This window comes from Protopterus annectens, chromosome 14.part0 (genome assembly GCF_019279795.1).
Source record: "Protopterus annectens isolate FY-2018-M chromosome 14.part0, PAN1.0, whole genome shotgun sequence".
In the NCBI taxonomy this organism is placed as follows: Eukaryota; Metazoa; Chordata; order Ceratodontiformes; family Protopteridae; genus Protopterus; species Protopterus annectens.
Window position 1 is genome coordinate 876,923,785 of NC_056748.1, and position 13,912 is coordinate 876,937,696.

Below are 13,912 nucleotides of genomic sequence, written 5' to 3' on the forward strand. Positions count from 1 at the left end.
GAAGGACATAGTACAGTTTTGTACCTACCATAAATGTAGATGTCCGAACTGGATAGCATCTGCAGTCAGGATTATCCACCCTCCTTCCCCTCTGTGGTACTCCTAGGGTATTTACCCTCCTAATAGCTAGCTGGGGGGGAGTCTCTTATGGTGTATTTGTTTGTATATATGTACATACATGCTTATTTTTTGTGTTTGCCTTCTACCTTTTTGGAAACATTGGCATTTATCCAAAATTTAGCCTTCCAAGAGGGCAACTGGCATCTGGGGCAAGAAACACTGAGGAAAATGGCGTCGGCTGATGCCTTTATACCCGAAGACCAGCAGAGATGACGTCGGGTGAAGTGCGACACCAGCCGAAGCCGGACCCAGACTTTGGAATCCGGCCGACCGAAGGGCTGCCTGACGACAGGACAACCCATTTGTTATGACTGCAGATGCTATCCAGTTCGGACATCTACATTTATGGTAGGTACAAAACTGTACTTTTTGGGGAAGTTGACTGAGGTTCCTTTTGAGCCTGCTGCTTCAGCTTCCTTGCAGCGTTGTTCCTGAAAGACTGTTCTTTTCTTAGCTCTTACTTTTGCCACACAGGTGTCCGAGTTACAGGCACATATTGCTTGTCCTCCTTTTTTGATCTTTCATGAGGACAGTGCGTCCTTGCACACTAACCCTTGTTTTATGCCTGAGTTGGTTAATGAGCTATCACTTAATCAGTCTATTAATTTGCCTACCTTTTCCCCCCTCCACAAACTGACAGTGTGAGGGTGCTGCATACTTTGAACGCACACAGGCAACTCGGGGTTTATTCGAATAAGACTAAGGCTATTAGAAAATATGATCAGTTATTTGTTTTTTTTCATCCTAGATCTTTGGGACTTGCTGTATCCAAGCAAACTATTTCTTCTTGGATTTCTAAGGCTATTTCTTTTTGTTACACTTTTCATGGCAAGAGCCTTCCCTCTTCAGTCAAGGCTCATTCTACTAGAGCTGTGGTTTCTTCTGGTACTTATTTCAAGGACTTGGACACTAATTATTTTCTTAAAGCAGCTACCTGGACTTCTGTGCATACCTTTACCAAGCACTACAAGTTGAATGGTATCTCTAGAGCTAGGGCTGGTTTTGCTAGTGCTGTTCTTCGTGGATTTTTATGGGACTCTTCTGCTCCTTCCTCCACCCTAGTTTCCTCTTGAGCTTTGGCATTCTCACATATGTTACAAATACTGCAGCAGTGAATGTAAGGACATAGTACAGTTGTGTAAAATCTTACCAGAATGGTAGATGTCCTTGCCTTCACTGCTGCAGTATTCACTTCCCCCCCTTCTTCCCTCTAGTCCTTTGCCATCATGGTTGTACAGATTACCTCTTGGATTCCTTGGACTGGTGTTCCTAATGGGGCAATCAATTCTGACTTTGATAATCCTGAACCTCACCTTTATGCCCTACGCTACACAAGGAGCATTTGGATGACGTTTGGCATACCTTTAAAGCATCAGGTGTCTTTGGTAGACTGACAGGACTTCAGTCTTCCACAGCAGGAAATCCCCATATGTTAAGAATACTGCAGCAGTAAAGATAAGAACATCTATTGTTATGGTAAGATTTTACACAATTGTACTTTCTTCACAGCTGAGCTTCGGGGGTTGTCATGTAGTGCATTATATGCTTTTCCACTTTATAAAATATTTATTAATGTTGCATTTATTTATGATTCTACAGGCCTTTGTTGCTAGCTGTGTGCTCTGCTTCATTTGTAGAAGACGATCGTACTCCGAAGATTAGTTGCCTACATTGCTCTGTTTTCACTAGTATAGCTGCCTATACAAGTTGTAACCTCAGTTTTGGACATCTGTGACCGAGATCACTTTTATGACTTTGTTAGAGTACCTACTTTGTGATGAGATAGTTGGGAAGCAACATACAAATCAACTTTTAGCTACCAGACAGAAAGCAATAGAGAAAAAACATTGAAAGGGAAATGGATTGGTGTATTTTTGTGCATCCTCGCTTAGATAAAATAAATAAGCAGTTTTTCTGTAAGAATTTGTTATAAAATTAACTGCAGTGGTAAGATTTTGTTAAAGTAAACATGTATTTGACTTTGCAGAGCTTTATGAAATTTTCCTCTCCCGAGCGAAGGAACAGTGGAAGAGTTTAAGCGAGACAGTGTCAGAGAATGATACAGAAGGTATATTTTTATCATTTGAAACTTAAGGTCTGTTTTCCTGAGTGCTGTACCCCATCCCTTACATTTGTATCTGTTGACATTACATTGATGCATTTCTTTATTTAAAATGAAGTCTAGGAAAGGCCAGTTAACCACCGCTGTTTCAGGGCATAAACTGGAGAGCACAGTGAAGGGCTTAACATCTTCCTCCACCACGAAAATAAATTAGAAAAACTGATAAATAACTTAAACATGCATTTGTTTCTGAAATATTCTATGAAAAAGACAAAAGACGTCTTGTAAAATGTATGTTTATCTTGTTCACATAAAAGCAGACAGGACTTAGGTTCATAGGATGATACTAGGCTATTGGCCGGGGGGCCCTTATAAACCTAGCCAAGAATTTTGCCCATGTTCCTTCAAACAGCACCTGTTTCCCCTGTCCAGAAGAGACACAGGTGGAATCCCAGGGGTATATTTTATGTTTTCTATCCAGTTGTCCAGGTTCCTCTTAAAGAGGGCTAGAGAGTTACTCTGTTTAACATGGAGAGGGAGTCTATTCCACAGACGGGGGAGTCTTTGGGACATAAATTTGTACCACCAACAAGTTCTATTAATGTCACAGACCAGGTTAAGACCTTGCATGCGGGTTGCACAAGTGGAGTTTGTCTTACGGATATGCAGCAACTTCATCAAGGCTGGGTCTGAAATGGCCGGTTACCTCTGAGCAGTCTATATGAGACTAAGTAGAGAGACATGGCTTTTAGCCTATCTATGTAGGATAGGTTTTCCTGGTCAGGAGCCTCTGTGGTCTCTCCAACTGCTGCATGTGGTTGGCAAGGTACATGCCGAAGGGGGCATTATACTCAATAATGGGTCTGATAAGGAAGGAGTACAGAGATGTTATGACCTCCTTGTTCCTGGATGAAATACCCTTATTTATGAGGAAGGCCATATAGAAATTCACCTGTACAATGGAGGCAATGTGGTTGTCAAAAGTCAGGTTGCTGTCAACCGGGGTGTCCAAGTCCCTCACGACTGATTGCATGCTTAGTACGTTGTTATTAATATGATTATTAGTGGGGATGATATTTTCCCCAAAGGGGATAGTTATGCATTTCGTGGCATTCAGTTTGAGGCCATGCTTCTGGCACCAGTCATTTGTTTGGGTAAGGCCCTCTTGGAGGATGTTCACATCACTAGGGGAATTTAAGACAGCACCCAACTTGCAGTCATCTGCAAACCTGGTCAGCCACAGACCACTGGTTTTGGCTTGCACCTCAGAAAAGTATGTCCCAAACAGTAGAGGCCCCAAGACTGATCATTGGGATACTCTGCTCGTTACAGGTCTACTACTAGAGGTGGCCTTCCCTATTTTGACTGAGTGGGTTCTATCAGTGAGCCAGTTAGCTACCCATCTGGTAACATACAGGTTGATGCCTAGCTGGGAGAGTTAATCTGTTATGCCCAAGTGAGGAATATTGTCAGATGTGACAAAAGTGACTTATCTATGAAGAAGTAACATCTTGTTAAACTGGCTTGCCGAGTGTATTGCTTTTTGTTATAACAGTTGTACTAAAATAGTCAGAGGCATCAGGATACATTCTACAAGCCCTGTTTCCACTTATGTAGCTTATTGGCACAGAGGATTAAGGCTGTGAGCTGTAGATGTCCTTCTATATCACTGTTGCAATGTTCTTTACTATAGGGATCACCCGCCTAGGACAGCCTGACGTTTGACCAGTATACCAAAGCCTTATGATCTTGTATGTGCCATACATAACACATATGCTACCCACACATAAGGGCATAAAAGTAACGTACAGATGCAATTAGCAAGAACGTCTTTGCTGTTTTTGTGAACGCCTTGTTGCTGTGCTGAATACTTAGCCTTCAGATAAGTGCCCTATTGGGGTTGTTTTTTTTTTTTTTTTCCTTTCTTTTGGTTTTGTAACCTGTTTTGCTTACCTAGAGTTCTTGTCATCCAAGAAGGGAAAATGTCAGTGTGGGAGGCAGATTTCCCTTAAGGATTGTTGCAAACAGTGTCTCTCTTGTTTGGGTGCATTCCACGACTATACCTTTTGTATATGTAAGGCGTTTGTACCTAAGAAACTCTTTATCTTTCATGGCCATGTGTCTTGAAAACCAAGAGTTAGGCCAGGGTATCATGGTAGACTCCATTAACTCCAAGATGCTCCCATTAAGTAAGAAGAAGGCCAAGAAGTCTCAGCTGAAATCTTTAGCTGTCCAGCTTCCACCAGATATCACCCTAGAAGTGGGTAATAGTGCTGTAGAATGTTTGGTGTCTACATCAGATTTCTCTGCCACGACCCCAGCAGAGGTTGGCATGGATCTGTCTTTTTCATACGTTCTCTGAGGCTTTGCAGGCATCTGCTCTGGACATGGAGTGGGAACTTTTGTTGATTATCTCGGAGAGGCCTAGAGGGATTCTGCAGATACTAGTCAGGGAGGAGGTTCTGGGTTCTCTTATTGAATCTCGCCAAGGGCCCGAACCTCCAGTATTTGTTAGGGCTGATGTCCCTTACAAAAAAAAGACGGATGAAGCATGTTTTGGTCCATTCTAAGGATCCTCAAAGGGAATGGCAAGAGTTTACTCGGACTTGATTTCTTCCTTGATGGACCTGTAGTCTCCTCAGTGGGTTTCAATGCCTGCTCCTCCTTGGACGTCTACCCCTTCTAAATGGCCTTAAAACTCAGATTCCTTGAATAAGGATTCAGAGTCTGATGAGGGGTCCTTGTCCTACTCTTCAGAGATGTCTTTTCTTTTGGCTTAAGACTCTGGTGAGAAGGAGTCTATTACCCCTGAGTCTGCTTTTGTGGAATTGTCCTTTGGTGCACAATTGCTAGGATGATGTGATACTTTAAGGTGGATTCTTCTCAAGTGTCTGATATTTAAAGGAGATATTTATTATGAGTTGTTTCAGGTGGATACTCCTAAACCCTCTGCAGTTTCTCCTGTTTTGGCTGCCTTGTTAGACACTTTCATTCCTGCTTCCAAATCTCCTCATTCTCAGCCTCCTGCTCTTAAAAAACTGATAAGTTTCATAAGGTCCCTGAGAATTGTCATTTTTTATTGAAGTGTCCTTATTCTGTGGTGTCAGTCTCTTCTGGCAAACCTCCCAACCTTTCAAGCTCTTGCCCTCTTCCAGACTTATGCCTTCTGATAAGGATAGTAGGGCAATGGAGAAGATTGGTAAGAAGGTTCACACTACTACAACTTTGCCTTTTAGGGCTATTGATTACCAGACCCACATGACCAGATAGGCTCCGACCTTGATTGCTCAGGCTTGGCAGGTTATTTCTGACCTCCCTGATTCTGAAGGCATGTCTTCTGCCTTATCTATTTTAGGTTCTACTTCTCAATTGGCTCAACACTCTGCCAAGTCTAGCTATGATGCTGCTGATGCCTCTTCCAGGGCTGCGGCTTTTGGGTCTGGCATGAGACATTATTCTTGGCTTCATCTCCACTCTTTGCCCGAGGACATTAAGGCCAAGTTGTTGGATGCTGCTTTGGATAATAAACATCTGTTTGGGACTGATGCTGCTAACCTGTTTAAGTCTCTTAAACAGAAGGGCAAAGCCTTGTGGGTATTTTTCTCTCTCCTATCCCTAAGTTCCAGAGGAATTATCCTTCTATATCTGCTTTTGTCCGCAGACAGCCCCACCAGGTCTCTACAAGGGCAGAAAGGGTGGTAGGCGAGCCTCCTCTGCTAATGCTTCTCAGACTTCTGTGACCCAGAAGACTCGTTTATCTGATAAGCCGGCTTCTATTTGGCACCCCCCCCCCCCCAGACTATGTTCTTTTGTCCCTTTGGATTTCCCATTGTCTTCCAAATTGGCTTCTCATCATTTCAGGCTTTTGGGTTCTTTCTGTCATCCGTCAGGGTTACTATTTGTTGACCGGGAGTGTAGATCAGCTTCCTCATTTCCCGGAGGTCTGATGTTGCCCTGTGAATCAAGGAACCACTCGGCCTGTTCTCCCTTCCCAAATGCGAAAGGGTTTTTATTCCATGATGTTCCTGGTTTCTCAAAAGGAGGGCACTTGGAGATTTATTCTGGATCTCTCCCTGCTCAACACCTTTCTCAATGTCCCCTGTTTTTGGATTCTTATTCTTCAAACCCTGTTTCCTCTTTTACTACCCCAGGCTTTTTCACACTCTTTTCAGGAGGTTCTTATGTTTCTCTGTTTCTTTGTGTCATTTTTAGTTCTCTGCTTTGACCTTTGGCCACTCTACTGCCCCAAGGATATTCGCAAAATGCCTAGTTCTTGCGACTACTTTCTGCGGGCTCAGAGGCAATTAGACTTTTTCCTTATCGGGATGACCTGTTGCTTCAGGCACCTTCCCCCAGTCACCTGTTACAGGATCTGAAGTTCACCATCTCTCTTCTTCAAAGTCTGGAGTTCACTATCAACTTCCAGAAGTCCATCCTGACTCCCTCTCAGGATCATGTGTATCTGGGATGCAGGATTCAAAAAGTGCCAATGTTGGCCTGTCTTTCACCTCCAAATGTTTTGTCATTGACAGCCTTCTTTCAGTCTCTTCTTCATCTGACTACCATTCCAGCCAGAGAGTTTCTTTGGGCCCTGGGATTCATGGCTCCTTCTTTTTCAGTACACCCTCTTGCCAGACTGCATATCTGGAAGCTTCACTGGTACCTCAAGTTGGTTTGGCTGCAGCATTGCCACCCTCTGGATATCAGCATATCTCTTCTGCCTTGTCTAAAGAAGGAAAATCAAGTAGTGGATTCAGCAGTTTGCACTTAGTCGAGGCCTGCCCTTTCAGCCTCCAGTCCCTTCTCAAGAACTATTTACCAGTGTCTCACGCATGGGGGAAACTTCATGTGGTTACCTGAAAGTTCAGGGTCTCTGGCCCTCCACTAGCAAGGCAGACCATATCAGCATCAAAGAGATGAGAGCTCTGATTCTGGCCCTTAAAGCTTTTTACCCCATGTTCTCTCCAGGCCCCTTGAAGGTGTAATCAAACAACACTACAGTGATGTGGTATGTCAACAAGCAGGAAGGCACAAATCTTACCTCCTCTGCAGGTTGGCTGTTCTGACCTGGAAGGTGGTTGTCAGTTACCAGTTAACTCTTCTGGCAGTATACATTCCTTCAGAGCATGGTCTAGCGGCAGACACTTTGAGTATGTCAAAAACACAGGCTCACAAATGGATGCTTCGCAGAGACATGTTTCTTTACATTATCTATTGGTGCTGAGGCTGCTCAAGGTAATGACTATACTTCCTTACCTATTCCTTAATAATGTTCCAATCCACCTGAACAGCATGACAAGTAATAACAATCTGACTTTCAATAAATCTATGGAACAGTTTGAACTTAAAATGATCAAATATAGAAAACTGCTTATATAGAATTAATATTTTTCGTAATGTATAAAAAAAAAAAAAAGGTCCCAAAGGGGCTCTGATCCTGGAAATTTCGTAATGGGCTCTCTCCAAATTCCCCTCACCACTATGAACTGCTCAACCTATTCGATAAACAGGGGTGTGAGCTAATGAGGATTATGATTCAACATAATGTTAAAGAACTCGACCATTTACGTGGTGAAATTGTTGGACTAGAAAAAATTACTAAAGCTGATTTACTTTTCCTGCACAACGGGGACAAGTTTGAGAAAATACTTGAGAAAGCTGATAGGATCTCCCATGACATGAGAAACCGGAAACTAAAGAAAATGGAAAAGGATAGGCTGGACTATGGCAAGGGGTGTGCCTATCCGCTGCCAAGAAGTGCTGGCAAAGTAAGGCGTTCCTCTGATGATGATAACATCAATTTGAATTAGCAGGCTCAGTTGGAGTCACATAACTAGGAAGTCCCTTTAGAACAAGCTCCATTGAGGTGCTCAGAGCACCTGAAGAATCGGAATGGGAACCAGCAGAAACAACATTATTGGAAACAATGGAAGTGATCTACGAACTACCATCATCAACAGCAAAATACATAAACTGTGACACGGACTTTATCCTTTTTAATGGTTTTACAGACCTTGACATGGTTTCTGATGGGCCTGGCATTATCACTAACACTGAAGGTGATTTCAAACTTTATAAGTTTACCGAACAAGTTTTTAGATGTGAACATGTTGATCTATTTAGTAAGGGGTTCAATTTTGGGCCATCTGCAAGGGCTAGAATTGAAAATGTGATTGTGGATCTTAATATGTATATTAGAAAGCGTAACTTGTGTTAATTGTTTAAAGGCAGAAAAGAATATGTGAACTTACTCGTAGGAGTATTTTTAACCCTCCATTGCAAACACCCCTCATTATTTTTGAGAGAATGTGAGTTTGAGCTCAGGAAATTTTTGGAGAACACACATTACAATGTTGATTACAACCTGACACCCACAGAGTTTAATTTACTTAAACAAATTAGTATGGACAAAACTTTAAGGGTTATGAAACCTGATAAGGGTGGGGTGGTTGTAATCATGACTAAAGTGGATTACTGCAACCGTATGAATATGATGTTATATGATGATAGTATGTATGAGGAAGCTTCCATTAATTTGGTAAACCTTTCCTATGTACATATTGATTACCTTTTGAAAGATATGTTAGATCAAGGGCTATCAGTTTTGATGATTACAATTTTTTGTGGTGTGAGTTCCCTATCGTCCCGGCAATTTTTGGACTCCCGAAAATCCATAAAAATATGATGGACCCCCCACGACCCATTGTCAATGCCTCAAGGACTAAAATACACCCATTGGCAAAGTACATTGAAATCAAACTGAAAAAAATGTTTAGAAGCTTGTGCTTATGTTTGCAAAGCTTTGTGGGATTTTTTAAGAAAAATCAGAAGTTTAACATTTCTGATTAAATAGTTTTTTTGACCATTGATGTAAATTTATTCAGTGTCATTCCCGATGAGTAGGTATTGAGTGGTTCCAAGATTTTTTGTTTGCTTCTGACGATTTCTCTAATAATGATGTTTATGTTTTAACCACTCTCATGGAAACTGTACTTAAAAACAACTATGTATTCTTTGAGGGTCAATATTATTTTCAGAAATGCAGTGTGGCTATGGGGGGGGGGGGGGCAGCTTGCTCCCTTATTTTTTCCATTATAATCATGATAGAATGGGAAAGGAGGTACCTAAAAGGGTGTCAGTATGAAAAACACTGGGGCACATACTGTTGTTTTCTGGATGACATTTATTTGGCCTGAAAAGGGCCTTTGGATGAAATAGAACCCTTTCTAGATTATTGTAAAAACACTACTTCCTTTTTAAAGTTCACCTTCAATTTAAGCCAACATAGCATAAGCTACTTAGATGTTGAAATCAGTAAAGATTACATCATCTGAAGGTATGTCAGTAACATTTACCGCTAGCCTACCTACTCCAGTGGTCTCCTACACTACGGTAGTAGTCAATCCTCATCATCAAAAGAGAGGCCTTATTAAGGGCCAGTATGTTAGACTGGCACGAATGGTATCTGAGGATGAGAATTTTTTTCAGGAAGGTAAGAAATTAAGTGCCATGCTTATTTAGCATGGGTACCCTGAACAATTGGTTACTAACATCTTTAAAGAGGTTCGTGGTAAGAGAGATACCAGGTTTTATAGGCCCATTTTGAGAGATGATGAGGCTCATTTTAGTGGGATGGCTACCCAAAGAAAAGATGAAGGGAATGTGTATATGCAAGCATTTGTTACTTCTTTAGCACTGAACATGCTGAAATAGCTAAGGTTTTAAGGAAGAATTGGAACATCATCTCATGTTTTGAAGGGATACTTGAATGTATTGGAAAAGAACCTAAAGTGTTTTTTAGAAAGGGGAAAGCCATTAAAGGTTATTTAGATCAACAAGAAAAACTAACAGGAGAACTGGGACCTATAAATGTGGAGGGTGTTCTAAGTGCCTTTACATTAGGGAAGGTGAATCAGTTATTGTTAATAGTAAGACCCTCAGCTCCTTTTTCTTTTGTAATTGCAACACCAAGGGCATTGTCTATGTGGCTACATGCAAGCAATGTACTAGTTTTTATGTGGGAAAGACTTTAAGACACTTTAAGGAGTGGATTTATGAACACCAGCTTGACATCAGACACTGTATAAAAACTACAAATTCTTTGGCCAAGCATGTCATACAATATATAGGCCATGAATTTCTTTTCTTCGGCATTGACAGAATTGAAAAAACCCTAGAAGGGGGTCCTTGGAATGATTTATTAGAAGCCAAGGAATTAAGGTGGCAAATTAGGTTGTAGGCTTTAAGTCCACCTGGGCTGAACGACCATTTAAGTGTTACTAGTTTATTAAAACTTAGATCCTACAATGTATAAAATTACAATTTGCCACGGAGGGTTTCATGAACTATTTCTACATTTCACTTATATTTACTTGATATTTTCATGTTTGTTTTTCACTTTTAGCATCTTTAATATTCTTGTATTTTAATTTATTTTTTTCTGTTTCATTCGAGTTTGTTAATGTTAAGTATATCAGAAATTTGGTGTTATTTTACCTTAAATTTTAAGGTTTGAATCTTGATGGTTAATTAATTACTGGGTCAAGTGATTGGTTCTGAATTATATTTAAGGGCTTGTTACTTGCTCTTATCTTTAGATTCTGAAGAAGTCTTTTGCTGTACCCTGACGAAAGTGCTTAATTTATTGTGAATAAATTTGTTGTTTTCAGCGGTGTGGTTTTTTGCTTGACACCTTGGATTGTTTACGCTTTTGGCTGGTTCTTTGTTTCGTTTTGGAGGATGCCGTATTGGTGGGGTATCCCTTAGGTAGATTTTTTTGCCTTCTCTCAGAGCTAGTAGCTCCTGCTCTTCTGTTCCATAGTGCCATGCCATCTGGCGTGGAAGATGGATACCCTTTATTTTCCCTGGAAGGGGATGTTTCTTTATGCTTTCCCTCCTCTTCCTCTACTTCCAAGAGTCCTGCAGAAGATTCAGCTGGACTTCCTAAAAATCTTGCTAGTGACTCCCTTTTGATCAAGACAGCACTAGTTCTCCCTTTTAATGCATCTGACCAGGGGCAATCACCACAGGTTGAACCTCCTCACACAGGACAAGTGATCCTCTTATCCATCCTCACTTGTCCACTCTTGAACTGGCACTGTGGATGACACCTGTCTTCCGAGAACATGCTCAGGGTTTTACAGGAGACAAGGAAACCCTTATCCAGAAAATATTGCTTGTCCAAATGGAAAAGATTTTCTGTCTGGTGCCATGATTTGTAACCAGGACCTTTTTTTCAGTGAGGATCCCTTTGGTCCTCTCCTATTTGTGTGAGCTGCTCCAGTCTGGCTTGGCCTTTTCTTCTGTGAAGACCCATTTGTCAGCCATTTCTGCTGGTCTGCCCTTGAATTCCCCCTTTGCTTCTCATTTTTAGGTTAAACAATTTCTTAAAGGTGTCCTGCATTTTGGGCCTCAAAGAAAACCTATTCCTCCTTTGGAACTTAATTTTTTGTTGGAAAATTTTGACTCAGGCTCATTCTGCTTCTTTGCAACATTGTACATGGAAGACTGCCTTGTTGCTAGCATTTACTTCTGCTTAGAGTGTTTCTGAGCTTCAGGCCCTCATGGCCAGTCCCCCTTTTTTGGAGGGACAGTGTGTCCTTTCGTACTAATCCTTTTTTATGCCCAAGGTAGTAAATGAGTTGTCCTTGAATCAGTCGGTAAAACTCGTTTCCTTTTTCCCTTCTCCACAGCCTACTAGTGAGATAGTCTTGTATACATAGGATTTGCACAGCCAGCTCAGGTACTACTATTTGGATAAAACTAAGGCCATTCATAAATTTTGTTTCTTTTCATCCCAGGACATTGGATTTGGCTGTTTATAAGCAGGCCATCGCCTACTGATGTCTAAGGCCATTTCTTTTTTTTTATTTTTTTCATGGCAAATGTTTGTCTTCTGTTAGAGCTCATTCCAGTAGGGCTGTTGCCTCTTCTGGTGCTTTCTTAAAGGGGTTGGACACCAATTCCATCCTTGAAGCTTCTGTTTGGCCTTCATTGCATACCTTTAACAATTATAAGTTGGCTATGGTTTCCAGGGCCAGAGAAGCTTTTAGTAGAAAGACTTTTATGGGTTTGTTGAGAGCTGTCCTCAGCCTTTCACCTCCCAATCTGTTTCTTGACCTTTTTACTCTCCCTATAGTGAAGAATACCACAACAGTGATGTAGAAGGACATAGTACAGCTGTGTGCAAAATATTACCATAACAGTAGATGTCCTTCTTTTCACTGTTAAAGTATTCATGCCTCCCTGTCACCCCCTCTTGTTTGTTCTGTCTTTTGTTTTGTATTCCCCTCTGGCTGAAGGTCTCCCCTTTTTCTTCTGCATTTTCACCTTCTGAATGTGCATAGACTCATTTGTCCTATGGAGACTGTTCTTTACTGGGGCAATTCAGTTCTGGATAACTGTATCCATATGTCACTTTTATGCTGTGCATCCTGTGGTGTGAGCATGAATGTGATGTATGGTTAATAAAAGCTCATAAGGCTCTAGTATACTGGCCTAATATCAGGCTGTCCTAGGTGGGAGATCTGTAACAGCAAAGAAAATTGCAACAGCAAAGACAAAGACATCTACTGTCATGGTACGATTTTACACAGCTGTACTTTCTTGTGATACAAGATTTAAATCATTCAGCCCTCATTTGCCTGTGAGCAAGTCACTCAACCAGACATTGCTCTCGGGTCACCCCCCCCCCAAAAAATGATACTTTCCAGTGGGCTAGCCTAGTTAACACATGGGTATTATTATTATTGTTATCATTAATAGTAGTTGTAGTAGTAGTAGTAATTTGAGTATAACTGCCTGGGACATGTGTGAAACTACTACATGGTCATCTACCACACATTCACTAAACACTGGAAGACAGAGGCCCAGTCTGAGAATAGTTCAGGTTTTGGCAGGGAAGTACTGCAGGTAATCCTGTCTTATCCAGTGGATGCATAAACATTTTTGACCACCTGCATCTCCCCAGTTCTTTTCGCCACTTCTGTTGTTCATATTTCATGTGTACTATTGACAGCAAAAATTTCTTACTTTTAAGCTTTATAAGACAAATGTGCTCATATCTTTATCAGATTGCCAGGCAAAGACTTTACAGCTGCATTGTCTTTATTGTCTTAGGGTTGAGCATAAGGTGAAATACTGCTTTGAATAGAAACATTTTAATGTTGTCTCTAGACAATGGACTGAGAAACACCTTACTTTCCTTATGGCTTATTAAAACACAGCCATCAAGAGCTCTTCATGCTGGGACAGGCAAGATGGGAGTACATCATAGCCCCAGGTGTAGAAAATTTAGTTGTGTAAGTTAAACTTACCATAACCATGCCAGTTCAGATTATCACTGCTGCAGTAGCCTTAGCCATAGGGTGTTACATACTGCCAAGAATGTAATGGATGGGGAGCTTCCAAAGCTTCAATGAGTCTTCCATGCACCCAAACTGTCAAGCTGCTTGAGCTGAGCTCATCAGAAGGCAAGTTTGGGCACAAAGCCCTTCATAACTTTCATGCCAGCAGAAAGAGGGAGGCTGAGCCATGAAAGAACAATGCTGGGAACAACAAAGCATAAATGTCAACACCCTGGCATAAAAAGCACACCAAAAAACAAGGGGGATGAAGAGAAGGAGTGGCTACTGCAGCAGTGATCATTCAAACATCTGCTGTTATGGTAAGTTCAGCTATACTGTGCTCATAGTTTTGATCACTGCTAAGTAGCCTTTGCTATGTGGGTAG

At 41.3% G+C, this 13,912-nt stretch overlaps 1 protein-coding gene across 5 annotated transcripts in view; it reads left to right on the forward strand.

The window, feature by feature from the left end:
* TBC1D12 (TBC1 domain family member 12) overlaps window positions 1-13,912 on the forward strand; it is a 1,516,811-nt gene that overhangs the window by 1,027,676 nt on the left and 475,223 nt on the right. For all 5 annotated transcript variants that reach the window (XM_044056656.1, XM_044056658.1, XM_044056657.1 and 2 more), the window contains one exon: window positions 2,108-2,188. In XM_044056656.1, coding sequence (XP_043912591.1) covers window positions 2,108-2,188 — 81 coding nt within the window. The remainder of the gene's footprint in view (window positions 1-2,107; window positions 2,189-13,912) is intronic.